Genomic DNA, 27,198 nt, shown 5'->3' on the forward strand with positions numbered 1-27,198 from the left:
CACATGGTGGGCATGTCGTGAGCAGAGCCGGCTGGTGCCGGAGGTCAGGCTAGATGGCCTGGGAGACCCCTTCTGACTCACTCTGTTTCTATGTTTCCTTACTTTTTGTAAGTATAAGGTTATGTTTCAACCAGATGGTTCATTTTACCTAAGTTTGTATCCCAGTTTCAGGGGAGGTGACAGGACCCTTGCCAAAATGCTCTTCTAAGTTCTAGAAACATTCTAAGCTCCATTTATTTACCTATTTATTTCTGTGTTTATAAGCTGCCAAGGCTCTCTAGGTGGCATACAACAAGCAGAAAAAAACAAATGCACAGCAAAACAATAAAAAGCATCACTGAAATATAAATATTAAATTAATAATGATAACAGTTTAACGAAGATCATTCTAAAATATGTCAAGGGAAGACAGACAACCATATTAATATACTAAAATCCCAATAAAATAAACCATCTAAAATCAGTTATTAAAATAGGCAGAGAAATGTTTTTGCCTGGTGCTAAAATGAAAGCAGAGTTGGCACCAGGCAAACCTCTCTGGGGAGCCCCTTCCATACCCCTTCCATAAGTGGGGGCAGCCACCAAAAAGGTCCTTCCTCTATTTAAAATCCCTCTCGCCTCCTTAAGGGATGGCTCTTTCAGAAGGGTCTCTTGTCCAAAATTTAAAGGCCAGGAAGGCATGTATGGGAGAAGGCAGTCCTCCATGAAGCCAGGTCCCAAGCCAGTTCTGCCTTGTGAGCACCTTCCTGAATGGCTGACATTCTCCAACACACTTTTTCTGGACGTTCCCCCATCGGTGGCTTCCTCCTCCACAGTCCCAACATTAAAGATGGTTCAGTGCTGTCCCGGGGAGGGAGTAAAGACATATTTCTCCCGCCAAGTGGTGAAGATCTGTTGCGCAGGTTGGGAATCTTAAACCATTGAGGCACAGACTCTGGAAATAAATTGCACAGGGTAGTTTGAGAGAAATGAACAGGGGAGAGTCATGTTTATGATTCTTTTGAGTGTATTAGGCTAGATGCACAAGAAGGGCTGTGGGACTCGCAACTGAAAGCCTTGTCAAGACGCAGCAGATTGGAGGGAGGTGCTTATTGGTGTAAGGATCGCATTGGGAATGGCTGGCTAACATGACTCCACTCACGAGCTGAGCTGCTGAAAGCACGTTCCCAAAGCAGCTGCGCGGGCTGGAGATGCTGTTGCGTTCCAGAGGGACCGGGAGTCTTCTTCCCCATCAGAGGCCAGGGGAGCTTCAGCTTTGCGAGGAGGAGACAGTTGGCGTTCTCTGCACTGCATTCAAGCACACGGCCCCTGTGTTGACAATTGTGTGAGCAGGGAGTCCTGCCCCCGGCTCCTTTGAACAGCACACGCTGTGAAAGGAACCACTGCAAGATGGCAAAAGGGGAGCTCGGTGTCATTGCTTGGCGTTGTGTTTTGTTTGCCTGGAAGCTCTTGACTCATGCCGTTTTCAATATCACAGCAACAACCCACATAGAGGATTTGTGTGACTCTTAAATGACTTGCAGCAACCTTCTCCAGCCTGTTTCCCTCCAAATGGCTGGGGATGATGGAAGCTGTAATCCAGTGTATCTGGAGGGACCTAGGTTGGGGAAGGTGAATTACAGTGACCTCGCTGACCGATGTACACAGTGAAATATGAACCCAGGCGCTCGTTTCCCATCCATCTGCATTTCTGTCTTCAGCTGCCTCCAGTCCACCGGCAACATTATATTGTAGGAAGATCATATATCAAATGCAGACCTTTCTTTTCTTCTTGTCTGTCCACTTGCAGCCTGACCCCGCAGGCCGAGATATTTCTATTCTCCCCATTTTGGAGCACTGTGAAAACACTCACATGACCATCTGGCTTGGCATTGTTTATGCCTACAAAGGCCTACTCATGGTAAGTCTAATGGTAAGTGTAGCTAAGAGCCAGTGTGATCAGGGCGTTAGGGTAGGTCTGGTGCAGCCTGGGTGCGAGGCATGAACCTCGCTGGATCTCGCCGTGGGGGATTTCACAGGCTTGTTGGGATAAAAGGAAGAGTGGTGAGGAGCAACCAGGTGTGGTGTTCTGGGATCCTTGGGAGAAGGGCAGGATAGACCCACAGTGAAAACACATCTTTTAATTACGTGTTTTTAAAGAATAAAAATCCTGAATTAGAAATGCATGATGCAAATGCAGTGAAAGACAGAGATCTGACAATGGAAAGCCAAGCCCTGAGTAGAGACAACTCGGTCTCCTCTCATTCTAAAGACTGAGCTGAGCAAATGGGTTGTTGGCATAGGCGCCTTATTCTCCCACGTCACTGGGACAACCAGACAACCACGTGTGGGTTCCACCTATGTGATGAAGGGTATTTATGTACCATCCTAACAATATGTCCCGTTGAGTTAAGTGCCATTAGTCACAATTCAGCCAAAGTTAGGGATTTAAAGAGAGTTAAGTATGGGAATATGGTGCACTTAAGTTCTTCTGCTTAATGCCCCGTGTTTGTATTTGCATAAAGCATTTTGTAAACCATTCTGAGAGCATTAGCTAATCGAATGGTATAGAAATGCTTTGAATGAATGAATGAATGTATGTCATGGTACAAGCAGTGCTCTGTCTTCTCCAGATACATATAAATGTGCTTGTTGTGTTACCACCTTTAATTTCTCTCCTTTTTTTCCAATTTCAGCTATTTGGTTGCTTTTTGGCTTGGGAGACGCGAAATGTGAGCATTCCTGCTCTGAACGACAGCAAATACATTGGCATGAGTGTTTATAATGTAGGCATCATGTGCATAATCGGAGCAGCGGTTTCCTTTCTCACACGAGACCAGCCCAATGTACAGTTCTGCATTGTGGCACTAGTCATTATCTTTTGTAGCACCATTACCCTCTGCCTAGTCTTTGTGCCTAAGGTGAGCAAACCCATTCACAACGCACCTTATTATTTGCCTATACCTTTTTGTAGGACAATTAAATGCACTCCTGCTAGAATCCATGGGGAAGTTCACCCACACAAGCCCCAGTGAAATGAATAGGAACGGCAAAGGAACTGGATTGTGCCCATGGCTTTGAAGTGTAAGTTGAGAGCTTGTGCTGAGCAGTGGCTGGAGTGCTGGACTCGGGCTGGGGAGACTCGAGTTCACAGCCCCACTTGGCCACGAATGTTTCCAGCCATCCTTGAGTGAGTCACTCCACCTTTCGGCCTGGCCTAGCCTACCTCAGTGTTGTTCTGAAGATAAATTGTGGGGTGTGGCCAGGGAATAATTGTGTTTTCTTCCTTCAACTTCCTCTGGGAAATGTTGATACGTATGAATCAGGTGGCCTCCCCTGGGAATATTTCAGATGAGCAGACGCTTATTTTCCGGAGGGCTGCCCCATCCAGGTCCCCATGGCTTGATTCGAGGCACTAAAACTCTGTCCAGGCCAGTCCTACCCAACACAGGATGGCATCCTTTTGACCAACATATCTTGGGGCATCCGATTGTGGAAGTCTAGCTTAGGCAGCACCAGTACAGTGTCAGTGGAGTTCTGGTGATGATGCTTAATCTTGCTCTGTGCTGCTTGGATTATGACTGGAGAAATGCCTTGCAGATGTCTCTGAGCTTCAAGCTTTTCTACAGAACCCACCTCCTTTGGTTAAAAAGAAACCCTTACCACCCATTGCTACATGAACTGAATTTTCCACTGCCCCAGCTAGTCTAGTAAATAATGTCAGTCTTGAAGAAAGAGCGTCTGAAGCAAAGACAAGAACTTCTAATAAGCAGTGACAGTGTCAGCTTTCCCTTGGGGGTATGGAGGCCTGGAGGGTCCTTTATGCACTGCTCCAGGAATGCCGGAAGCAAGGCAGGCATTGTGCTTCCAGTTTCTGGGAAATGTAACACTGGTGTGGGAAGGAGTCACATCATCACCTCCTTGCATAGGAACTTGGGCTTCAGACCTAAATTTAACCGGCATGTCAAGAAATTTTTGCTAACTCTGAGGGTGGGAGGGGAATATCTGAATAACCCAAATTCACATGTATGCTAAAACTGGCTAGTTACTGCTTGAAGGCATCGCCTCAAAATACAACATTCCACATGTTGTTGTATTTTGTTCAACTCTTTCTTTTGGCACAGGCGTGGTTTATTTATTTAAAAATATTCTTCCGCTCTTTTTCACTGCTCTTAAAACTTCTAGTTAATCACGCTGAGAACCAATCCGGATGCCGCCACTCGGAACAGAGGCTTGCAGTTCACTCAAAACCAGAAGAAAGACGACTCAAAAACTTCCACCTCCGTCACCAGCGTGAACCAGGCCAGCACTTCCCGGTTAGAAGGACTACAGTCGGAAAACCACCAGCTGAGGATGAAAATCACAGAGGTATTAATTACTAGCCGTGTGCTCTGGCTAGACCGTTCTATGCCACGGACAATGCATGTTTTCTGTGTTGCAGAGCCACGAAGCAATCTGAAACTCAAAGAACTTGCAACAGATTCAGCTCAGGAGAGTCACATACAGATTCCAGTGTTACTTAGAAGCTCAGAGCAGCTGTGTGTGAGGTCCAGGGGTCCAGATTGGGCTGAGGCACCGCGAGTGGGGAGTGTTTAACTCGCTCTCCAATACGGGTCCCCACCACCAATCCATGTTGCGATTAGAAACCTATTTTCCTCATTCTCAATGGTAATGGCATTTCTTTGCTCGATCTTCTATCCTGATTGCAATCCAGGACCACTCATGTAAAATGCGGATTTGCAAGGATTCTTTCCTCCCAGTCCCTTCCCTTGTCGCATCTCGCTTTCTGGATTTAAAGCGTGGGGGCAGGGACAGTGTCTTAGTACTGATCTTCGAGCACCAGTGCTTTTTTGGTTTAAAAAAAAAAAAAAAGTGCCAGAACTCACGTCTTGGGGTCACACTTTTACACAATGGTCGCCTCCGGCAGTAAGCATTCAGCGCGCAACCACACGACTGATCCCAAGCCATGCAGCATCCCAAGCCGAGCAGTGCCCTCACAATCAGCACTGACAATCAGCGCTGACACACAAGCAGCCCGCAGGCACTATGTTAATGATTTTTGCTGCGGATCTGCTACGCCCAACAGGGCGATTCACAGTCACTTGGAAAAATCCGTCAAAAAAAGCCCTGTCGAGCACTGCTCTGGAGAAACCCACCCTCGTCCTCCTCATCGGTAGAAGTCCAGCAGGCCTCTGCCTGCCCCCTCAGACGCTCAGCCAGGGGGGCGTCCGCTCCCTCATTCACCCTCTCCGCCATGGGGCAACCTCCAAGGGGGCCGTGCCTCTGGCCCTTGGATCATCAAGGCAAGACCTTTGCAGGCCGTTATTGCCTCGAGGGGGCTGCAGTTCTGCTTCCGAGGTGCTCTCCCAGGCTTGCAAACATTAAACACTCCTCATTTGCAGGGCGCTTCACATCACGTCGTCACATTCTCTCCTTCCAGGAATGGTCCTCTGCATTCCAGGCGTTTTCATGCCTTTTTGTAGAATGAGGAAAACGCAGTATTAAATTTGCAGATGAAACCAGAGCACAGAGAGGGTTTGATGAAGTTTTCTTTTAAAAATCTGACTTACAGAGTGACTATACTGGACATCCAAACTTCCTATCTAGTTATTCGAGTTTACATAGGATTTCCAAATGGAGCATCCATCTTGGGAGAAAAAGCCTGAGTATCTGTAGCACCGAGTGCCTTCTTCCAATTCTCTCTCAGTGCTGCTTGCCTGCTTGATTGGTTTTGCCGCTGCTGCCGCTAGAAGCTGGCAGGGGTGCCCAGCAACACCGGAAATCTCTCTGGAGCTGCTATCAGAGATCACAGCCGCGTACTTGGACCAAAATTAGTGCTATCCTGCAGAAAGGCCTTCACTGGTAGGCTTCCCATTGAAGAAAGCATGACACATGAGAAACTAAATTAGGACAGGACAGCATCTTTTGGCTTCATATGGAATTTGGTCTCCACAGGCTGAGGCTGTAGTTAGCACTGATCTCTCTCCCTCCCTCCCTCCCTCCCTCCCTCCCTCCCTCCCTCTCTCACACACACACACACACACACACACACACACACACACACACACACACCGTTCATTGTTTGTACTACCTGTCAACCTACTGTGTATTATTAAACACACGGGGTTCACACAAGATGGTAACCCATGGTTGGTTATTACTCTTGACGGATTGTTGAGCCATGTAGGCCTGGACTGATGCCTGCAGGGTGGCTTGTTTGAGAGTGACATGGCCCCTGACAACCCATGGATTGTTCTAGCGGTTGTTGTATCTACAATGGGTTGTTGACGCATCCAAACCAGGGAGACCAACCCTGCTGTGATCATAGGGAATTAGCTACCAAGCACCTCAGGAAGGGGCAGCGTCTGAGACACCCCCCAGTAGGGGGTGGGAGTGAGGAGTGCAACTTAAAGGGACAAGCCTGCTTCCCTGCTCCAATGAACAAGTAGAGTCCCTCCCCAGCCACTGAAAACAGGGATGGAGGAGGCTCTTGCCAGCTGGCCCCAAGTGCCACTTTGGGCTGCCTAGGAAAGGCAGTCGAAGAGGCGGGCAAGGCCTCCTGCCTCTCTTCCGCTATGGTGGGATTGCTGACCCTCCCTACAGCCCATGGCTCACTGGGGTAGTTCATAAGCAGACAGTGGGAGGTGTGCGGGGTTCAGACAACACGCCAGATCACCATGGCTCATAAACCACCATGGCTGAACTGGTGGTGCGAACCCACCAGACGTTCTCGGGGCAGCTTGTGTGTGGTTCGTGATTCCTGTAGGTTCCGAGCAGCAGCACAAGCCCCTCTAAAACAAACCAGGATGGCAGTGCACTGCAGGTCTCCGTGCTGTGTGGATCCAGTCCGTGAGTTCTGGGAGGCTTGTTACCCACAGCAACAACACAAAATGCTGCACTGCCAAGAGTAATTGGGCAAATTGCTCCAGCTTCGGACGGGCACTCGGAGCATAATTAACAAGATGTTGCAGTTTGTCGACTGCCTGCTGATTGAGGGAATCCGGGCTCTGTGTCTCTCTCAGACAGCAGAGCTGCATGTTTTTCATTTGTTGGAAGTGATGCATTCCACTCTGCTTATTAACACGCCACGCGAGGGACCCATGGCAAGTTTTTCCACATAAACATCTGTGGGCGCCATATAGACGAAGTATAGAAGGTGCTTTTGCTGTTCGGAGCCCCACGGATCCATAACTACAAATATTTGCTGTGAAATCTCTTCTTAACAACATGCACACACAAGACGAAAAAATAACCTTGATCCATCAAGGGAGGGCAATGGAGGCTGATATCACATGCTTTAAAATCTCTTGTATATTTTTTTTCCTTTTACCAGTTGGACAAAACTTTAGAAGAAGTCACAATGCAGCTTCAAGACACACCTGAGAAGACAACGTATATTAAACAGAATCATTATCAGGAGCTTAACGATATTCTCAGTATACGCAACTTTACAGAAAACAAAGGTATGGAGCTTGGGAAGGATTTGGTGTTGCAAACTCGGTTGCCCCTTTGCCTCTTTTGTGTGAAAGGACAGCTGCTGATGTACCGTTTGTGATATCACCGCTTCGACATGCAACGTGACCATGTGCAAATTAATGCGATACGTAGGATGTGTTATGGCATGCATGTGAAAGCGATCCATTAGGGCAGTGCGTCTCAAAGGTTTCTGAACTGGGCCCCTTCTCCGCCTTCAAAACTTGCTCTACCTTGTTCCAGTGTTGGCGGCTCGAGTTGAATGACTCGTTCCCAAGTCCAACTCAAGTCGCAGAAGCGACTCGACTCAGACTCAACTCTGGAGCAAAGAACGAGTGACTCAGCTCAAGGTTTCTACTTGTGTCATGACCAAGTCACTCCGGGGCTTACAGGGCAGGTGGGCACAAACAGCAGAGGCACTGAGGGGAGGGAGCTGCAAGGGGGCGGGGCAAGATAGGGAGGAGGAGCTTGCAGTGGGGGAAGGTAAGGCTGCAGCTCCTCCTTTTGCAGGAAGGAGGTGGTGGGAGGAGGCAGGTTCAAGGCAAAGGACAGGGATTTTGCTTAAATAAATCTGAAATGCAAGGCTGCCGTTCACGAGACTGGGAAAAGCCTCCAGGTACAGTACTAGAATTAGGCCACTCCTGTGGTCACTGAGTCGTGTGCCAAAATGTGCCTCCAATCCTTAAGTGGTTTTGTCTGGTGCAGCGGGCACCCCAGCGCAGCCCCCCCTTTCCTGTGTGCACACGGCGTGAGCTCTCGGAAAACCCTCTGGCTGGCTGACTGAAAAGCCCTCGCCACTCCAGTGCACGAGGACAGGCAGAAGGGAAGGGAGGGGCCCTCTGCCGAGGTAGCAGCAACGGCCGTTGCCTGCGAAAGGGGTAATTTTGAAGCCGCTGGGAGCAGCGAAGTCAACAGAGTCTTGTAAGCAGATTCTGTTTGATCTGAGGGATCTGGAACCGAACCAGGGTTTCAGAGCATACATCTGACTTCGAAAACTTTGGCTCTTCGATAATTCAGTCGCTTTCTTCTGGAAGGGAGAGAATGAATGTGAATCAGTTGTTGGCAGAAGGATCCGGATTGTCACTTTGCGGGGCAACAGAGGAGTTTAGGGGGAAAAGATCCGGAGGTGGATTGAATTCCAAGTCGGGAATTGCAGCTTCCCCAGGGAGAGGCACAACATGAAAGGCAGGCAGGGGCAAGATGGCGGACAGTCCTCTCTTTGAAGGGCTGGCAAATGGAAGTTTTGAAAGGGCTCTTTTTAAAGGGCTGCTCAGCCTAACTCTAGTTTAATAGGGCCTTTCATTTCAGGAGGAGCTGTAGATTAGCAGGATCCAAAGCTCTCCTGTCCTCACTACATGCTTCCAGAGCACAGGGAAATGAAACTAGGCAACTCGGAAGCTGATGCAGTTTAATTCCCTCCCAATGGAATAAAGAAAGCGCTCCCAGAACTGAAAAGAGGAGGGAAAAACTCCTGCCAAATGCCTCCACACCTCTTAGTACAAGCTCAGGAAGAAATGCAAAACAGACGACCCTCTGGCTTGGATTCTCCCGGCCTACAGGAATGCTTTGCTTGTGTTACAGTTGCCACATTCACTTTGTACTTTGGAAATGCTGGAAGTGGTGAACTTTTGCACATTGCTGCGTGCAAGAAATCGGATCTCTGCCTGTTCACCCAGAGAACTGCTTTCCCAGCTGTGTGTCTGGTAGAAAACCCAACTGGTTAGGAAGGCAGAACGGAAAATAAGTGATACCACTCCTACCTACAGAACTTCTTACCAAAGGAAGCTTGTCTGATCAGCTCGAAAGTTGTTGTTAGGAAAAGAGTAAACACAAGGGTGCTCCAGCAATTGTGTTGCAAGGCTCAGAAGGATGGGTAGCAAATAAAAAGATACTATTTAATGAACAGCTGGGGTCATGGTGACCCCTGATGAAGCTTTTGCTGTTCTTCTCAATTACTTGCAAGATGTTTAAGGTTGCCTTCCAGAGTTGGAAGATGGCAGCATCCCTTGGAAGGCAGGAGTGCCAAAAAGAGGGCGGCTGACTCTGTCCTCCCCTTGCCCACCGGAGCATCGCCCCTTCAGGACCCTCACCCTGCCCAGCACTCTTCCAGGGACAGTTCTGGAAAAGCCTGCAACCTTAGGGATTTTCTGGAATCATAGGGGGTGGGGGGAGCTCTGCTTTTCCTGTAGCTGGCCAGACAGCCATCTCTACGCCACAGACTGTGCCCTGAAACAACCAGTTTGTTAATTTCTGCAAAAATGAATGTCTTCCATTGAAAAGCTGCTCGTATTTCTACTGCAAAAAGTTTCATTTCCAAAAACAGCTTAAAGAAGAAATAGCTTGTAATTTTTGGACAAGGTCTCTTGGTAACATTTTCTTTTCATCACTCCTCATTTGTCTTCGTTTCTTTTTAGTTTGCAAAAACATAAAAAATAACAATAAAGAAGAAATACCCCTAAAGATGGCCATTTCTAGAGGTGCCTGCAAGGCATTTTAATGACTGGAACTGACAGATTGCAATTGCTTGTGGATTAGGTTCTTCTGTTGTAACCCTCTCCGTGTCCCCACCGCGCACGTTTCTTGTTATGCTTTGTTTGGTTCTTAGATTTGGCTTTGGATTTCTTCCTTCCTTGTTCAATTTTTGTATGTGTCTTTTCATTAAAAAATAAAACAGTAATTTTAAAAACATGTTTCCTCTTCAGCTGCGGTAGGAGCCTTGGTGGCTCATTGGTGACCCACACATTCCAGAACAAATGATTAACTCAGAAACACTACCGACCGTTAAATGGCTCCTGGTTTTTTGCAGATCAAGTGTAACTTCCAAAATGCATTCTCAACTTGTCTGAATAATGTTCTTTTGCCTAGATGGCGAAAAGACTGTATTGAAAACCCACCTTGATCAAAACCCTCAAGCACAATGGAATACTACAGAGTCCTCCAGAACAAGCAAAGACTTCATAGAAGATATCAACTCCCCAGAACAGTAAGTAGATGGCTTTTTCTTGTGGCTTGACTTTTCTGCCCTGGGCGGTGACACCAACAGTGCCCCATCACCAAGCGAGGTGGTCTTTCCCTGGTCATTTGTTACATAATCCTGCCCCAGCATTCATGGCGCTGACCTCGCCCATCCCGCTGGGAAACCGGCAGGCAGTTACTTCCTTGGCTCTGAAAATGAGCACAAGTGAAGCAAGCAGAAGAGCAAAGCTGCGTATCGGCAGAGGAAGGCTGACCTAGGAGCCAGCGCACTCCGGCAGGGAGCAGCCTCCTCTGCCAGGTCAGCCGCCGGCCTCGTTCGGGGTTTGTAGGGCGTGAGGTGCAAGGATGCCTCGGGGGCGGTCCGGGGCGCCTCCTTCCTCGCTCTCCTGCCTCCTCCCCTTCTGCCTCCACAGCATACAGCGCCGGCTCTCCTTGCAGCTGCCGATCCTTCACCATGCCTACCTGCCGTCGATAGGAGGGGTGGATGCCACTTGCACCAGCCCGTGCGTGAGTCCCGGCGCCAGCCCACGGCACAGACACGTGCCGCCATCCTTTCGCGTGATGGTCTCCGGCCTGTAAGTGGGTGTCCGTGCTTCCCGAACTGCTTCTGGTACTCTATGGCTGAACTGAACGTGTCGTATGGGACTCTTGCCTTTTACATACTCCTTACTCTTATCACAGAGGAACTAGTGTCACGCGGCCGCCGTCGCGGGAGGGCCAGCTCCACCGCTGTGGAAAAGCATGCCAGGTGGAGAGGGTTGCCCGGAGGCCGGTCTGTAGCCTTACTCGTGGACATTTTTATTTCGTCACGAAGAAAGTCACCAAACCATGTTCCTTCCTAAATTTCTGCCAGAGGCAAGGTGGCTGGAAACAAACTGGACAAAGAACAGAAACAAAAGATCCCACTCAAGTGTCACAAAGCTTTATGCAGCTGTTGAAACATGAAACGAAACCATGTGCAAAAAAGAAAAGGCGGTTGCAACAACAGAGCTATACGAACTGAAATGGATACATCGTTTTGCAGGGATTGCGTCCGGCTGCTGGACACACCAGTAAGTTGGGCGGACATTCATTTCTGGGACTCAGTTCATGGCGGGGAGGAGTTGAGTTGTTCGGAAATGGTTCCTCAGGTACCCCTGAGCTCGGCCCAGCTCCTGTCCTCTCAAGACGTGCACGAGATGAAGGATGCTTCCGAGAGGGAGGCAGGTCAAGATCTCAGAGAGGCTGCCAGGTAGACAACAGTCTTTGCATCCATCTCTTCCTCCTGCTAAGAGACAGCAAGGAAGGATGGGCAGAGCTGGCCGGCTTCACGCAGGTGGAAAACTGGGAAGGACCGTGCCTGAGGATGGATACTTGGAAATCTTAATCTCACAGGGATGACTTGTTTCTCTCCCCCACCTGTTTGCTTGATTTAAATCACAACATAATTACAGTACAATTAATTTAGCAAGGGAGGGGTGGGCAAAGCATCCTACTTGGCCACTGTGGACAAATTCTGCAGAGGCAGAAATGGTATATACACAACCTTTGCTTCATATTTGCGTGTGTGACAGCGGTAGTTGAGAAGGTGACAGTCTGACCCAAGTTTGCCCAAGCAGGGAACAAATACCCTTTGACTGAATTAGAAAACAGAAGGAGAAAAACGGATGTGGTTTAAATAATAATTATAATCCTAATAATGAGACAGCATATTATTGTTCCTGTTGTGATTTCCATTGACAAATTATGATTTAATGTGCTCCCATACCTAAAAGCAATTGCGTTGTTAGGAAAGGGACCTGAGAGCTGAATGGAGTTTGAGTGCTTCCATCATTTCCTGGGAAGATGCGATTTTAGCAGGCATTCCTTGTGTGCGAGCCCTTCTGGGAAAGCCTATGGGAATTAGGACTGTTTGTGGGCGTGTGATGCAGGAAGGACCAGCTACCTAATGTGGGAACTTCCAGGGGCACATCTGCCTTCCTGACGGCGCAGCGGCATCGCAAGACGCCAACACGGTGTGATGTTCTCACAGCTACTTAGTCATAGCCCAGTTCAATCAGGGACGCATCTGGTGTGAGGAGGACAAGGCCCAATCGCCCCCTTTGCCCCGCACTGCAAAGAAAATGCGACAAATCTTGCATTTCTGTGCTTCTGCGAGTGTGCTTTTAAGCTGCTGGTGCTTGCTCCAGCTGAAAGACGGTGAAGATCATGGATCTATGAAAAAGCGGCATCCGTGCGATCTGGCTCAGTCTAGTCAGCCACGCTTAGGCTCTGCCTCATCACCACAGGATGCCGCATGATACGCAACCATGCAAAGCTTCAGAGCCTAGAGACAGACAAAACATTCCCCCTTGGTGTGGTACATGCGAACCATGACCACCTCCTTCCAAAGGTTTTTGTAGTGCTTTTACAATGCCTTCAAAACATTCGCACCCAAAGAAACAGGATAATGCCTCGCGTACCCCTTCCCCTCTCTTAACCGCCCTGGCCGTGTCTCACCTCGGTCCCCCTAACCAAAGGCCAGTTCGGCTGGCAACGCTGGGGCACGTCGGCCACATTCTCTCAACCCTTCCTCAATTAAAGCTTGTAAAATGGGGCACAGCGCGCACGAGGGCTGGCACCTCCTCTCACCGCAGGAATGCATCTCTCTTCCATCAACGTTGCCGGAAGCATTTCACCTTTGCGAGAGAGGGGAGCTAGACCAGCATAACCACTGCAGATGCTCCTGATTCCACCCTCCCCAGATTATCACATAAACCTAAATCCGCTGGGGCCCACCCAGCATTTCTTCCTGAACACACACCACAGAGAGGTGATGGAAGCGGCCGGAAGTGTTAAGACAACTGTGAGTAAGTACGTCGACCACACAAGAAGTAGAACACACTGCTCCATTTGCGCACTAACCACTGAAGGTGTTGTCTGGTGTGTGTGAGTGTGGATGTATGTATGTGTGTTGACAGTATTCTCTTAATTTATTAACAAACTTCATCAGGACTTTATTTAATACAAATATTACTTTTCAAAAAAGGACAATAATACTGTATATAATGTATACACAAACATTTCTGTAGAAAATATTATTCCAACATAGCAGGAAACAAAACAAAAAAAATCCAAAAGTATTGGACTGTTGGCGGTGAGTGTGTGTCTGTAACTCTTTGTGTATACTGACTGTGTGCCGTTTCTTAGGTTAAAACCATGGCAGTACATTCTTTGTCTCAAATGCAACTGTAGTTTCTCCCACAACATTTTTTTTTAAATTTCCTGCAGAAAATAAGACCCACACAGTGACTATAGCTATTTAATGTTTCTGTTTTTTATACTGCAGCAAAAACGTACTGTAAAAACTTACGAGGGTGTGGCCCAGTGGCATTTTCCAACCATGTTAGTGCACAAATGCTTTAACTTAGACTGGAACTGTCAGAATTATTTAAAAAAAAAGCAAGAGAGAGAAAGAGTACATAGAGAATTTCTTGTATACCCCTTATACTGCATGAAAATAAATTTTTAATAAATTGTTGCAAAAATCTGTTTTATTAATAAAATAGAGAAAACCTAATTAAATACTATTTGGTGGCTCTCTTATTCAGACACCCTTCCAAAACTGCAAGCATAGGAATTCTTCTCACAAGGAAAAAAAGATTTTGTCCTGGTACCCGTTGAGGATGCTTCAAGTTCCAGACTACATGCTCCATGGGCAAAAGCAGTCTCCCATGCCTGACAAAACTGCAAAAATTAGAGGCACTGCCTAGAGATACAGAGCGACTCCCCTTCTTTTTCCCATCTAGGAGAATAACGTAGTTAACTAACTTTCAAGTCCTGCATTCCAAACTATGAAGGGGAGACTCTCTTACAGCTCAGTTCTCTGGTGCCACTTTCATTTCCTCAAGTGAGCCCAGGACAAGCATTCAAGGAGTGTAAGGTCTGCCAAAACTGAGAGCACGTCCTGCTTATGGAGCAGTTAATACTGAGTAGCCTTATGGTTATGATGTTGAGGGCAGAAAGAGCTCTTGCCCTAATTATTGTTACAGTCAACGGTGGCAATTGTATAACTGATCCAACTTGTAGAATTTGTTGTCTCTTTTAGGGAAGCGGGTGGTTACAAGACATCAGGGAAGCAAGAGTCAATCTCGGTACAGCTCAGCTGGAGAAGACCCGACTCTTCTAAATTATCATCTGTGATCAAGGTTTTTTGGGGGGCATGCTCTGGGTTACATGGCCAGTGCTGGTCCCCCACCACTTCCAAGTTGAAGTATCACCCTTAAAAGTGTTGCTTTTCCACGTCTCTCACCACCCTCCATTAGGAAAGCATTTACAAGGCTGAGATTCAAACAATGCTATCATCCTGTGCTAACAGCAGCTCTTCCAATGGGATGCTAGAACATGGAAATGATCTTGAACAGTGTGGAAAGTATTGATTTATAAAGTATATCTTTATGAGATAACCCATGTAAGAGCTACAGAGAGATATTTCTCTTTGCGTTAATGACCTTTGACACAAGCTGGTCTAATTGGAGGATAATCTATATTTTAAGGGTCTGATGTATTTTTTACATACAGAGCAACATGATTCACGGAAGCATCCAGACAATAGCCGAGAAATGTAAGAGGAGATATCAACTACTTTAAGAACCAGAATGCTCTACTTTAAGAGCTTGCATGTTTTAGCAGGTATCTTGTCCTATTCCTTATTAAAATTACATTATAGAGACCAGTGGCTGTCCACAAAGTAGCCTTAGACAAAGAGGCATATTTGCATCCACGTCAGAGATCAATCCATCACGTTAGGCAGAAGCCCGATGAACAGAGAAGTGCATATACGCAAATACATTTACTGGGCACGCTGTTTTCCTACACTGTAGGCATTGGTACGCATGCAGCCTTGTGGTTTCGCTGGGGGAGCCGCAGATACAAACTGACGAATATAAGGCAGCACTAGCATTCTACATATGCACAAAGCCAGGGCGACTTAATTTATACTGTTTTATAGGATTCTATTTATGGTTGTGAGCCGCCCCGAGGCTTTGGCGAATGGGGTGGCATAGAAGTTCCCTAAGTAAGTAAGTAAGTAAGTAAGTAAGTAAGTAAGTAAGTAAGTAAATAAAGTTCCCAAGCACCAACGGAAATACCAGGAAAGAAAAATACTGGCTTAGCAGAGCAACTGTCAGCTCTGGAATATGAGCAGCAGATGTCCTCAACTGGAACTCCAGGACCAGGGGTGACAGACGAGGACGGAGAACTTGGCAAGATGTTGTAGGGCCAAAGGCGAAAATGCAGCCCAAATAAAGCAAGATCATATAACATCCAGGCATGGCCGGAGCAGAGGTGAAGGCAGATTTAAGGACAAGTGAGGGTCAGGATACCCAGCAAGGCATGATGAGACCAGCAGTAAAGGCAGAGCTGGAACACGAGTGAAGACAATGCAGGACCTGAGGCCAAAGCCAAATCAGGAACAGGACTGAAAGTCTTTTCTAGAGCCTCCTGTAGCTCCCAGCAGGTCTAGAGGAGTCCATTAGTCCTAACCCTGCAAGGAGCTACAGCTCTGGAGCCAATTCTGCAAGTAGTTTGAGGTGGACCAGGCTGCATCACTCTGCAAACCTTGGTAGTAATCCCAGAGGGTACATCGGCATGCTCATTATCACACTGCTGCACAGGATGAACTGCGTGCCTGCTTTCTTACTGTGCATTGTTCGCAAGTGCAAAAGATGCTTGAATCAACCGAAGACTTCTTAATTCTCCTTATAGGTACTAGAGAATACCAGCTCTCTGATCTTTGAGTTTGGAAGTTTCTTCCATTCATTTAAGATATTTTTACCATGCCTTTTCTAAGAGCCCCAGGGTTATTTAAACTATTGCATAGTAAGTACTCAAGGGAATTTGCAGCTCCTCAAATATTCTTCAGTAACACAGCTTCCCATTTCTGTAGGCTACATTCTAACACCCACTTGCCTGTCTGTGTAGAGCTTTATAGGACTGTGCCGTTAAAAATACAGGCAGTCCCCGGGTTACGAGCGTCTGAGTTACAAACATCCATACTTCAGAACAAACTGCCAGAAAGCGTATTAAGTGAAATTACTGAATTAAAGATGAACAGTTCGTAGTAACAAACACAGAAACTTTTGGAGTTCAGCAACCTGCTGTGGGAAATCCTCACCAGCACAGAGGGAGGGAGGCCTTCTTACCCCATCCAGAGAAATCTTTCTGGCATTTCCAAAGAGGAAGTGCTGGTGAGTGAAAGGGAGGGCCAGAAATAAGAACATAGGAATGTAATAAATGAAGAAGAGCAGCCCTTCTGGATCAGAGAGAGAATGAGGGAGAAGCAATCCAGGACATGTATGGTCAACATTATTAAAAGTTAAGGCTTTGGGGGTGGGAGCTAGAGATACTTGCTTTTCTCCACTTTTATAGGAGTCCTGTGCCCCTACCCCTGCAAACCAGGTGGCCAAGGGCTTCTTGAAGGGTTTCCATGCATAGGGAGGAAAAATAAAGACATCCTCGGGGAAAGAACTTGTTTTTAACCCAGGGACTGCCTGTCTGTTCAGTTTGCAAGTTGCATTCCCTAATACATGATGGAGAACACTACTCCTCCAAGACATGTTAACCTAGATTTTCAGACTTCAGTCCTGACCTCAAAGGAGCATTTGAAAGCTATTTTTGCTATGGAAACTACTTCTTGGATATATTACTTCAACATCCACCTCCCTGCTCACAGATAGGTATTCACTGCTCACATCCAGGGCTTGTTTTTGTTTTGAAGCGCAACATGTTCTATAGCAAGAGGAAACATCATTCTGAACACCAGATAAAGTACTAACTCTTAAGAGATGTAAAATTTGCTAGGGTCTTGCGGTTTGGGGCGAGGGGGTAGGTTTAGCTGAGATAACGCAAAATATGTTCAACCTGGACAAATGCAAGACTGATCAGTGTTCTGGTTCTAGAAGAGTCAAGCCACCCCCTGAAAAGCTTAAATTATATAGATTTTTGTTAAAAAAAATACATTCCTATATAATTGTGTTGGCGCATATTTACAGCAGATGCTACTCACCCATGTTTTTGCTCTCTGTGCTGCCGTTTCCGCACTTGGTTTTCCGGGCGAAGGACTACCAGTGCACATGTCTTGAAACGAGTGCCTCTTTAAAAGTTCACATCCACACACTGGAATGTGTGTGATTCCCCCTTCCGATGCCTTCAACACCTTGCGAGGCTAATGCAAACAGTGTCCATTAGCACATGCTTGGAGAAAACTGCCGGGAACTCAGCTGAAAACCACAATGGCTAAAGCATGAAAACTGTTCCTGTATACATGCTGAATACTCCTTACAGGGTGCAGAACACATCAAGCAAAAGCCTTGAAAAATCTTGGTTAATTCAGGGCCTGCTGATAGAGCTAGGGTCAACAGCCCCTTGTCAAGAGAGATGGCCTCACAGCTATGCACAAAAATTCGGGTCATTTTCATTTATGGCCATGCAAACCTAGGACACCCGGGTGGAGCTGGTGGGACTGGCAGTGGTTCTCCACAGCCCGTAGGTGAGATCTTTAACTGAAGGTACATGGGATTGCACAGGACACCCTATGAATGGAAAGCTGTTTCTAAAAACTGTCCAAGGAGAGGCAGAGAGGATGGGACTTGCGGAGCAGCAACAAAATGCATCATGCAGAAGAGAGCCAGCAAGAAAGTAAGTGCCATTCTTACCTTTCCCTCCGTGATGAAACTTCAGGTGATGTGTGCTGGGGCTTCTCCCACCCACACCGGCTCCATTTCGTGAAGGAGTTTTGTGGGCTGCGGGGCCGCTTGGGGATCTTCCTGTGACGTCGTGCACCACCCAGCAGCCCCGTGCCTCTCTCGCAACGGCACCCGCAGCAGCCGCTCTTCTGCATGGAGAAGCTCCGCCACCACACCACGCCTTTCAGCGGACGAAAAGCACGCGCGTTTTCACAAGAGGATTGCATTGATAAACTGCTTAAAAAGCGAGCATTCTACTGCGATAGGTTTTAGGAACAACGGAATCTTTTCTCCAATGAAGTCCGAATCGGGTGACTTGCTTCTTGCACAAAAGGGCAACCATGTTCCACTGGTTAAGAAAACCCTCAAATAGCAACAGCTTACCGCAACCTTAACATTTCTCTTTGTACCTGGGAATAAGAGTTGCAAAGATTTTCAAAGACAATTTTAAATCCTAACGTCGTTAGGAATCGCGCCAATTCAGAGCATGCTAACACCAAGGACTTTTAAGCTTGACATGTATAAAAGGTAAAGGTTTCCCCTTGACGTTAAGTCCAGTTGTGCCTGACTCTAGGGGGCGGTGCTCATCTCCGTTTCCTAGCAGAGGGAGCCAGCGCTTGTCCGCAGACGGTCTCCGTGGTCATGTGGCCGGCATGACTAAACACCGAGGTGCACGGAATGCTGTTACCTGCCCACCGAAGTGGTACCTTTTTATCTACCTGCATTTGCATGCTTTCAAGCTGCAAGGTTGGCAGGAGCTGGGACGGAGCAATGGGAACTCACCCTGTTGTGCAGATTCGGACCGGCGACCTTTCGATCAACCAGTCCAGCAGCTCAGCGGTTTAAACCACATGTATACAAAATATGCAAAAAATTAAAAATGCACATGATGTATTTACAAAAAAAGGAGGAAGGGGGATAAAGCTGCTTGCCTTCTCCCAATGTGATCCTTCTATGTAGGTCAGTTCTAGGAGGATGGGACTCCCAAGAAAGGCACTAAGGGAAATCATGCATTCAACTTCTGTGAATTTTCATATGAGGAAAGACCATTAATAAAGCACACAAAAGTACATCTGGCTATACAAATCCCTTGATGCTTATCCAAAACATTTAATAAATAATCTCAAAGTAGATTGTGTCAGATGCCACAGCTTTCAGGACTGGAAATGCATTTTTTCCTTTAGAAAACAGTGGATATCCAGACATGCCAAGAACCTGGCCAAGAGCACTCATTTAAAGGTGGTCTCTGCGAATGTTGAAGATCTTGACGGCAAAGTCAGCTCCACAGCTCGCTAGCTGGAGCCAGTCGCTGCTCCCGGGCGGGTCCCGCCCAGCTCTGCCTGCACGGCTTCTCCAGCACAGCCGCTTGACGACAAGATTGTGGCTCTGGCTGCAACAAAGGCAGGAGCTATTAGCGAAAGGAAACCCAGCTCGTCTCTCGCAACCGCAAAATGTCAAACTCAGTTGGACTTTGTCGATTTAAAACGTCAGCATTTATCTAATTAGCGTGCTCCTTTTCAGCACTGTCGGCTCGGAAAAATTAAAGTTGCCACTTGCCTGCAGGTATTTAAGATGCCAAAGCTCTTAGCAGCGCTAGTGACATTTCCTCACTTCATCCTATCAATAATTCAGAGAGGGATCTACTTATTTTCCCTGTAATTTCAGGTCAAATATCACAATTAAGGACAGCCAACAGAAAGCTACTGGAGAAAGACATCAGCTCAAAGCAAAGGCTGCATTTTGGGGCGCTGCCAACTGTACTCGGGTGTTCAGGGGTTCTCTGGGGCCCCAGGCTGGTGCAAAAGGTCGTTACAGCGAGACAGTCTCAACGCCTGGCTGGCACAGCAAATGGTGTGACGAGACCGAATTCCCAAGTTACTTGCCCAGTTTCTTACTGTGTTTTGAACACAGATGTGATCTTCCTCAGAGGTAACTACTCGATTCAAAGCAAACACCAGGGCTAGTTGGCACTCTTCCGGCTTGCTCCAGAGTGCCAGAACTGCGCAACTCCAACTGGCATTCTGCAGCTTTGAACGACTACAGGATTTCATGCCCGTTCCACAAACCAGACCCTGTGAGCAGCGTGCATGGCAGTTCTTGGGTGTGGGGGGCAAACAGCCAAATCCTAGAAGTGGCATCCTTGGCATGCTGCGACTGCTGCTCGGTGCAACCGCACCCAGCATCCCAGCTGGCACCGGGAAACGCAGCGGCACCCCTGTCTGCTTGGGGCAGCAGGCCAATGCCTTCCCCAGGCAGTTCTCCCTGTGAGTGAACGACCGGCCCAGCCCTCCGGAGGCTGGGGGAATGCCCGAGGGAGGGGAGGGGGAGGAGGGAAGGAGGAGGGGCTGGCGCGGCAGCCGGGATGGATGGGAAAGGGATGAGGCCCCGGTGGCAGCAGCTCAGCTGCAGTGAGCAAGAGGAGGACGAAGGAGGCAGCGTACCAAGATGGAGTGGGAGGGTCTTCAGAGTCAGGCTGTGCTAGTGGGGATGCGCAACGCTGGGAGGAAGTGTGCCTGTGCACCGTGGGCCGCACGTGTGGTGTGACCGCGGAGCTAAGCGACTCGCCCAAAGGAAGAACAGCTGTGGCTGGCTGGCTAGGCAGCCCTCTGGGCCAGGTGAAGTGAATGGAAAAGTTAATGACATGGTGAGAGACGCCAACGTTTACGGTCTCGCTGGGCGGCCGCAGTGCAGCTGCGGCGGCAAACGGAAGCTCAGGTCGGCCTGGGCACTCCGAGCGTACAGGCTCTCCTGTTAGAGACCCGCCTTTCCCCGCTCCCCAAGAAACGTGGGCAGATGGCACAGAGGAAGGTCTGGCTCATTCCTGCGAGTACATGGCTTCGCTGCACACGGGGCCTTGCACGCTTCTCCGCCGCTTACATGCTGAGCTGCACTGTGGGCCACGGAGGAGGCCTGCAGGTGGCCCTTTCCACGAGGGTCCCTGGGCGACATCTGTGAGCAGCCGTGTGGTGCTTGCAACCTGGATCCGTGCTTGGGCGAAGCCCGGACTGGAGAGGCAGGAAAGGCGGACACCTGGTGCCCGGCGGGGTGCTGCACGCGGCCTCCGGCTGCCTGCTGAGCCCGGCCTGCTTGGCTTCTTGCTTTGCTCTCGGCTGGTAGCCGGAACGAAGCTGCTACTGGCAGGGGAACCGGCTCTAAACAGGAGTACCGTGGGGGGAAGAGGTTTCGACCTCACCTCCACCTGGCAATCCCAAAGCTGAGCTCCCTAACACTTCGCTACAACGAGCAGCAGGAAAACAGCAACCCGGACCAGGAGGTGAAAGGAAAGGCCGGCAGAAGGCAGGATCGCTGGATTAACCTCCTCAGCCCGGCAGGTGCATTCCTTGATCTCGGGAAGCAGGAAGGGGACGTTTAAAACCGTTTGCAGCTGAGTTTGCACGTGTGGAAACTCACACTCCACTTCCCCGCTGTGGAATGCAAGGGGGCGTCTATGATCCCCTCCTCTCCATTTTGTCCTCACAACAACCCAGTGAGGTAGGCTAGCCCAAGAGCCAGTCACTGCTCCGAAGTTGCCCAGGGAGCTTCGTGACCAAGCGGGGTCTGGGACCCAGGCGCCCAATTCCAGCCCCACACTCCAGGGACATGTGCCTGTAGTTCCAGTCCTACCACCCAGCACGGCATTTAGCGTTCGAGGCTGAAAAAGCAGCTCTTCCCTGCTGTGCACATACATTTAAATAGCGCAGCTGTAAATTCCAGAAAGCCAAACCAAAACCTAGTTCAGCTTTACTTTGAAAGCCTCACTTTGAATTTGAACTGGAAATTCAAGGGAAGGTCATAGGGGGCTGTGCGCACTAGTCAAAACGAGGATGCTTTCTGCAGAGACGGAAAACCTCCATGGGAGACCCTGTCTCAGACGCTGCCCCTGCCACACCACCTGCCCTCCTCTTCTCCCTGCCTGCCCTCCACATCTGTGGGGATTGTGGGGAGTTCTTTTGCGGATTGTGGGGATTGTGGGGAGTTCTTTTGCGGAGTTGGTGAAAGGGCTGCGGTAGGAAAAGGCACTCGCGACAGTGGCATGGAAGGCCCAAATGTCGCTTCAATCCTCTGCCCTCTGGCAGGGCTGAAAAGCACATAGGGCGGAACAGGGTCTGCTTGCCTGCCGCAGTGCCGCAACCTGCTGTGTAGCAAATCACTGGCAAAAGGTCTGGTGGGAAAAGGAGAAAAAGACACCGGAACCGCCCCCCCCCCCCCACTGACTGCCCTGCCCAACCCTTCTGGGTCCCTCTCTCCAGGAGCACACATTAAAATTGCACGGGTGAGTTGCAAAGAATTAGGCAGGCAGCGTTCCCCGGGACCTCAGATACACAGGCCTCGACTTGCAGATACGACGCCCTGATTAGGACAAGTACGTGCCTGATTGCCACCCCAAGAATTCAGTTAAAACGGCACTCAAGCTAATCTCCCTCATCAGACATTCGCATCCACTTCCTTGGCATGCAAAGGACATTTAAGGTCTTCAGTGCAGAACCTGCCAGCCAACTGAGCCGGAGCAGTTTTAGCAAGAGCTGAGCCGGAGCCAGAACTACCCCTGGGCGAACAGGATGGCTCGGGCCATTTCTGCACCCCCTAAGAGCGAGAGGGTCCGGCTTGGCTGTCTGGAAGTGGAAGAGCAACACTGCAGCAGCGAAGCGGCTGTTTCCGAAATGAGCGGGAAGGACTCGGCTGCACAGCCACCCTGAACACCACGGCTCTATTAGCTGTCCTCTGGTGCCCTCCACTCCCAGGAACGCCTGCGGAAATGTGGGCACTCCTAGCACTGCTCCGCTTCTCAAGGGGAAGGGGAAGGGGAAGGGGAAGGGGAAGGGGAAGCAAGCAAGCAGGAAGGCCAGCCCCTATGAGCAAAACAGCTGACCACGGATTGTTTAAGACAGGGAGCAGTGCCTTGCACACGGCCCGATGACTGGGTTCAGACAGCGCCACAACCCACACAGAGCTGAGTGTGGGTTTCCACAAGTGCACACACACACACACACACGACCTACACTTCAGCACACAGGTCCCACAGCACCCCTGCTCCCTGCAGAGGTGAGGCAATGGGAACGGTGGGAGAATTTACAGTGCCTGTCCTGGATTGCACAATGCGAGAAGCCAAACCGCCCTGCTGTGGCTTCTGAACCCAGAGTGGGTTTTAAGTGTGGGCTGCTTCCGCCCCAAGGCCTGGTGTCTTGAGTCCGACTGGCACTGCAGTCACTGGGAGAGGACGAAGCTACTCCAGCCACCCAGTCCCACCGATCGCGGTTTCCCATCGAAGGTCTGCCCATCGAAGGTCTAAAGCAGCCTTCCCCAACCTTCTGAGGCATTTGGACCACGACTCCTGGACTCCCGCCCTCCCTCGACTGGGACTCCTTGGCGTTGCAGTCCAAGCGTGTCTGGAAGGCACACGGTAAGGGAAGGCTGGTCTGAGGAATCGTCACAGAAGTCCGGAGGGGTCGCACGGGGCCAAGACAAGAATGCTGCCACAGCCAAAATACCAGGGCAGTCATGAAATAACGGCTGTGTCTTTCACGCAGAAGAGGTCCAGAGCGGCTTACCTGTCGTCTGTCTCGGCACATTTGGTCCAATCGGAAAGCGGGTTCCATTTGTACAGGTAAATCTTCCCACATTCTGTTCCTACTGCAATGATGTAGCTACAAAAAAGGATAACCTGTCAATTATTTAAGCGAGTCCTTCACCTAGTGGTGTATGCTTTCGTTTTGAGCCACGTTCTGTATCTTAAGCCTCCGCTTCCCATTCTATTCAAGAGAGCACGAAACAAGATGCTGCAAAGCCTGCCTGTATCGGGTAGTGCAAAGACAGCTGTGCTTTGCTCTTTCGTTCAGAGAGGCCGTGATTCTGAAATATCATCATACCTCACAATCATATTAAAATTCAAAGCATTTGGATATGTAAGAGCTTCCATAGGAGAAAGCCATCTCGGCAACTTAGTATAAAGCTTTCACTTTAGCTTTTCCCAGACCGACATCAATGAGTTTCTAACATAATGACTTAAAAAGTAACCATGTGTCTTGCGTTTCTCATACCACATATAGGCATGCCATCCCATTGTAAATCATGTCCTTCAAGGTGTAAAATTCTCTTACTTCTTAGAGTTATCCATTCTTTTAACCACATTAAAGCACAAGCTTGGTGGTATAGCATCCAATCAGGAAGACCAAAGCCCCCATTCCCTTTGGCTCCTGAAGCATTTTTAATTTAATCCTTGGTTTCTTCTTTTGCCATATAAACCCTAGAATTTGGGTATTTAAATCATCCAAAAACTTTTTATCAATTTTTATAGGAATTGTTTGAAATGGGAACAGAAGTTTTGAGAGAGGCCGTGATTCTGAAAAGTCCAGCTTCCCGGAATGGACCCCGGCAGCCTGGAGACAGTGATCCTCCGCTCGGAGGACTTCAGCTCGGGCAAAGTCATCTCTATCTGCTTCGCCACCACCCACCTTTGTCACCCTTCATAAGATCGATTTGTTGCACTGTTTCCAGCACTGCTGCCTTTTCTTTTCCTGTAGCAACCAGGCTGGGTGTTTTCCGCACAGCCAGACAGGCATGCCTGCTTGGACAGAATATTGTGGTGCTGAAATGCACAGAAGCTTTTCTTTTTTCAGTGCAGGGCCACAGGAAGGCAACTGCAGGATGCTGCAAATTCTGAGGATGCACAGAAATTGGGGGCAGGGGGAATGGATGGGGCAGGACACAGCGGAAAGGGTCCATGTGAGGAAAACGATGGGCAGACTCGGAGAGGGAAGAATGAAGGTGAAATCAGGCCGTGAGTGCCTGGGGGCTCATGCGTATACAGGGCTGCTGTCAACCTGCCGCAGACAGTCTTTATTTACCCAGCTCCAATTTGCTGACAGCCAAACACCATGATATTTCATTTACTAGATGTTGCAAAGAAGGCATGGATGAGCTAAATGACCCCTGGAATATTTCGTTCAACCCTAAAGCCTTCATCATGCTCAAGGAAGGCCTGAGTCTATTTATGTGACTTTTTAAAGCACACACAGTCTCATTAAGGTGCAAATGGTAAGAAGCGCTTGCAGAAACGCGCCTCAACGGCACCTCCTTGAAACTTCAGCCCCTCCCTGCTTGTGAAGGCGCTTGGGTACAGCACCTGCTGTGGTGCCCTCGGATGCAAACTTTGCACTGCCAGGGGCAACCCCAGGGAGGAGAAGGGGCAGGAAAGGGGCACAGTCGGGGTCCCCCTGGACAACCCTTAGAAGCAGAGTGCAAGCTGGAATGGGAAATGCCGATCAGCACAGCCGCATGAGGCACTTGCGGCCTGGGTCCGGAAAATCACTCCGTATGGCCCGTCCTTCCGCAGAGCGACATACCTGCCATCAAGAGCGAGCACCGGGCTGGCACTAACGGCCGTGACAGAGACCCCCACGTCCAGGACCGGCGAACACGGCTGGATCAGACATGGCTCGTTCTCTTTATTCTCCTCTGAGGAGCAGCATTTGCCCCAGATGATGACCTGTTTGAAGTGCAAAACAGACTCGTGAAACTGACACGCGGCCTTCAGGGCTGCAGGCCTGGGCTGGGTGGGAGTCCTCGCTTTGGCAGCACCTCCTCCCCCTCCACTGTCTTGGGTGAGAGAATTGAACTGCTTTCCATCCACGAGGAAAGGGAGTTCGGGTGAACGCAGTACTTTCAAGCCCTGTTTTTCTCCCCTATTTTCCCCCTTTTCTGGGTCCGAGGTCATTGTGAACTGCCTGGGGTATACAGATCCATGCATGCCACTCAGAAGTGGTCAGCCATAAAACAAAATCCAACGAAATAACATACAGGCAAGCAGCAAAGGCTCATGAATTTGCTTCAAGCACAAGACCTGCTTTTGGGAGACTCGTCACCCCTTTTCCTCTGCTAAGAACCTGGAAAGAGGCAAGATGGCTTTCCAGTGAGCTATTTGCAGGGTGCAGCAGTGGGGCGCCGGACGCACCTCCTGCAAAAGGCCAGCGTTGAGAGCAAAGGCCTCTCCTTTCCCTACACTTGACACAAGACGTGGGGAAGGGAGGAACGGGGTGCACGCAGTTAAGGGCTCGCTAGAAAGCCAAGGCGACCTATATCAGCCTTCCCCAACATGGTGGCCTTCCGAGGCATTCGGACCACAACTCCCAGCATTCCCATCCAGCAGGGCCATTGTCTGGGAATTCTGGGTGCTGCGGTCCAAATGCATCTGGAAGGCACATGGTTGGGGAAGGCTGGTTAGCACTTAGCAAAGAAAACAAGCTGGCTGCATTGCAACTTCCAGTAACCATGTCCTCTGGCACCTAATAGTACAAAAGTGGAGTGGCAGAGTCCCGGGTCTTTTTGATTAGCAGGGGCAAAGATATCCTCTGCCGCCTGCCCACTGGTCTTAAATGGGCACTCAAGAAGTGCCAGCTTAAGAAAAGACACTCCTGGCAGAGAGGAAAGCATTTAGGATGAACAGGGCTGCCGGTTCCCTGGGGGCATGGCTCGGGACTTACCACAAGAACCAGCACTTCCAGCATTTCGTACTGCTAATGATGCCTTATCAAAGCGAAAGAAGCACGTGCTGGAGCAGGACTGCAGCTGAACGTTAAGAAAACGAACACCACGGCTACAGAAGAACTGCAGAACTTTACTGCCGATAATGAAAACGCTGAAATTGTGCAAGATTTGGCACAGCTTGGTTCAGTCGTCAATTCAGACAGAGGCTGCAGCCAAGAAATCTGAAGAAGATTGAGTTTTGGAAGGGAAGCGAGAAAAGACCGTCAAAGGTAGGAATGCTTTAGTTGAGACCAAGGCCAAATCCACACCGCCGTATTCCCAATCACTGTGGATCGGTGTGCGACTGGACACTGAAGAAAGTGACAGAAAGAAAATGGATGCAGCTGGGACATGGTGCTGGGGAAGAGCCTTGTGAATACCCTGAACTAACAGAACAACAAGTGGGTCACGGATCACGCAGGCCAGAGCTTTCCCTAGAAGCAAAAATGACAAAACTTGAGGCTGCCATGCTTTGGACACACCATGAGAAGGGCAGACTCCCTGGAGAAGACAATCCTGCTAGGGAAAGCTGAAGGCAGGAGAA

At 49.1% G+C, this 27,198-nt stretch overlaps 2 protein-coding genes and 1 long non-coding RNA gene across 4 annotated transcripts in view; 1 reads left to right on the forward strand and 2 right to left on the reverse strand.

Annotated features, from left to right (window-relative positions):
- The window catches only part of GABBR2 (gamma-aminobutyric acid type B receptor subunit 2), a 303,445-nt gene extending 292,438 nt beyond the window's left edge, over nucleotides 1-11,007 (forward strand). The window contains exons 14-19 of the mRNA XM_044442826.1: nucleotides 1,790-1,900; nucleotides 2,676-2,900; nucleotides 4,165-4,347; nucleotides 7,313-7,442; nucleotides 10,318-10,435; nucleotides 10,842-11,007. Of these exons, the coding sequence (XP_044298761.1) occupies nucleotides 1,790-1,900; nucleotides 2,676-2,900; nucleotides 4,165-4,347; nucleotides 7,313-7,442; nucleotides 10,318-10,435; nucleotides 10,842-11,007 (933 nt within the window). The remainder of the gene's footprint in view (nucleotides 1-1,789; nucleotides 1,901-2,675; nucleotides 2,901-4,164; nucleotides 4,348-7,312; nucleotides 7,443-10,317; nucleotides 10,436-10,841) is intronic.
- Nucleotides 7,366-18,724, reverse strand: LOC123029645. 2 transcript variants are annotated; one of them, XR_006415963.1, is made up of 3 exons: nucleotides 18,102-18,724; nucleotides 17,453-17,611; nucleotides 7,366-11,303 (listed from the first exon to the last, which is right to left on the reverse strand). It is a non-coding gene; the product is annotated as an uncharacterized LOC123029645 (long non-coding RNA). The 2 variants fall into 2 exon arrangements; XR_006415964.1 differs by lacking the exon at nucleotides 7,366-11,303 and adding an exon at nucleotides 11,334-11,695.
- A 497-nt stretch (nucleotides 18,725-19,221) lies between these two features.
- The window catches only part of ELP2 (elongator acetyltransferase complex subunit 2), a 41,755-nt gene continuing 33,778 nt past the window's right edge, over nucleotides 19,222-27,198 (reverse strand). The window contains exons 20-22 of the mRNA XM_044442825.1: nucleotides 25,475-25,617; nucleotides 23,681-23,776; nucleotides 19,222-19,521 (exon numbers count right to left, since the gene is read on the reverse strand). Of these exons, the coding sequence (XP_044298760.1) occupies nucleotides 19,365-19,521; nucleotides 23,681-23,776; nucleotides 25,475-25,617 (396 nt within the window). The 3' untranslated portion in view covers nucleotides 19,222-19,364. The remainder of the gene's footprint in view (nucleotides 19,522-23,680; nucleotides 23,777-25,474; nucleotides 25,618-27,198) is intronic.

Source organism: Varanus komodoensis, unplaced genomic scaffold (assembly GCF_004798865.1).
Source record: "Varanus komodoensis strain SLA01 unplaced genomic scaffold, ASM479886v1 scaffold40, whole genome shotgun sequence".
Classification (NCBI taxonomy): domain Eukaryota; kingdom Metazoa; phylum Chordata; class Lepidosauria; order Squamata; family Varanidae; genus Varanus; species Varanus komodoensis.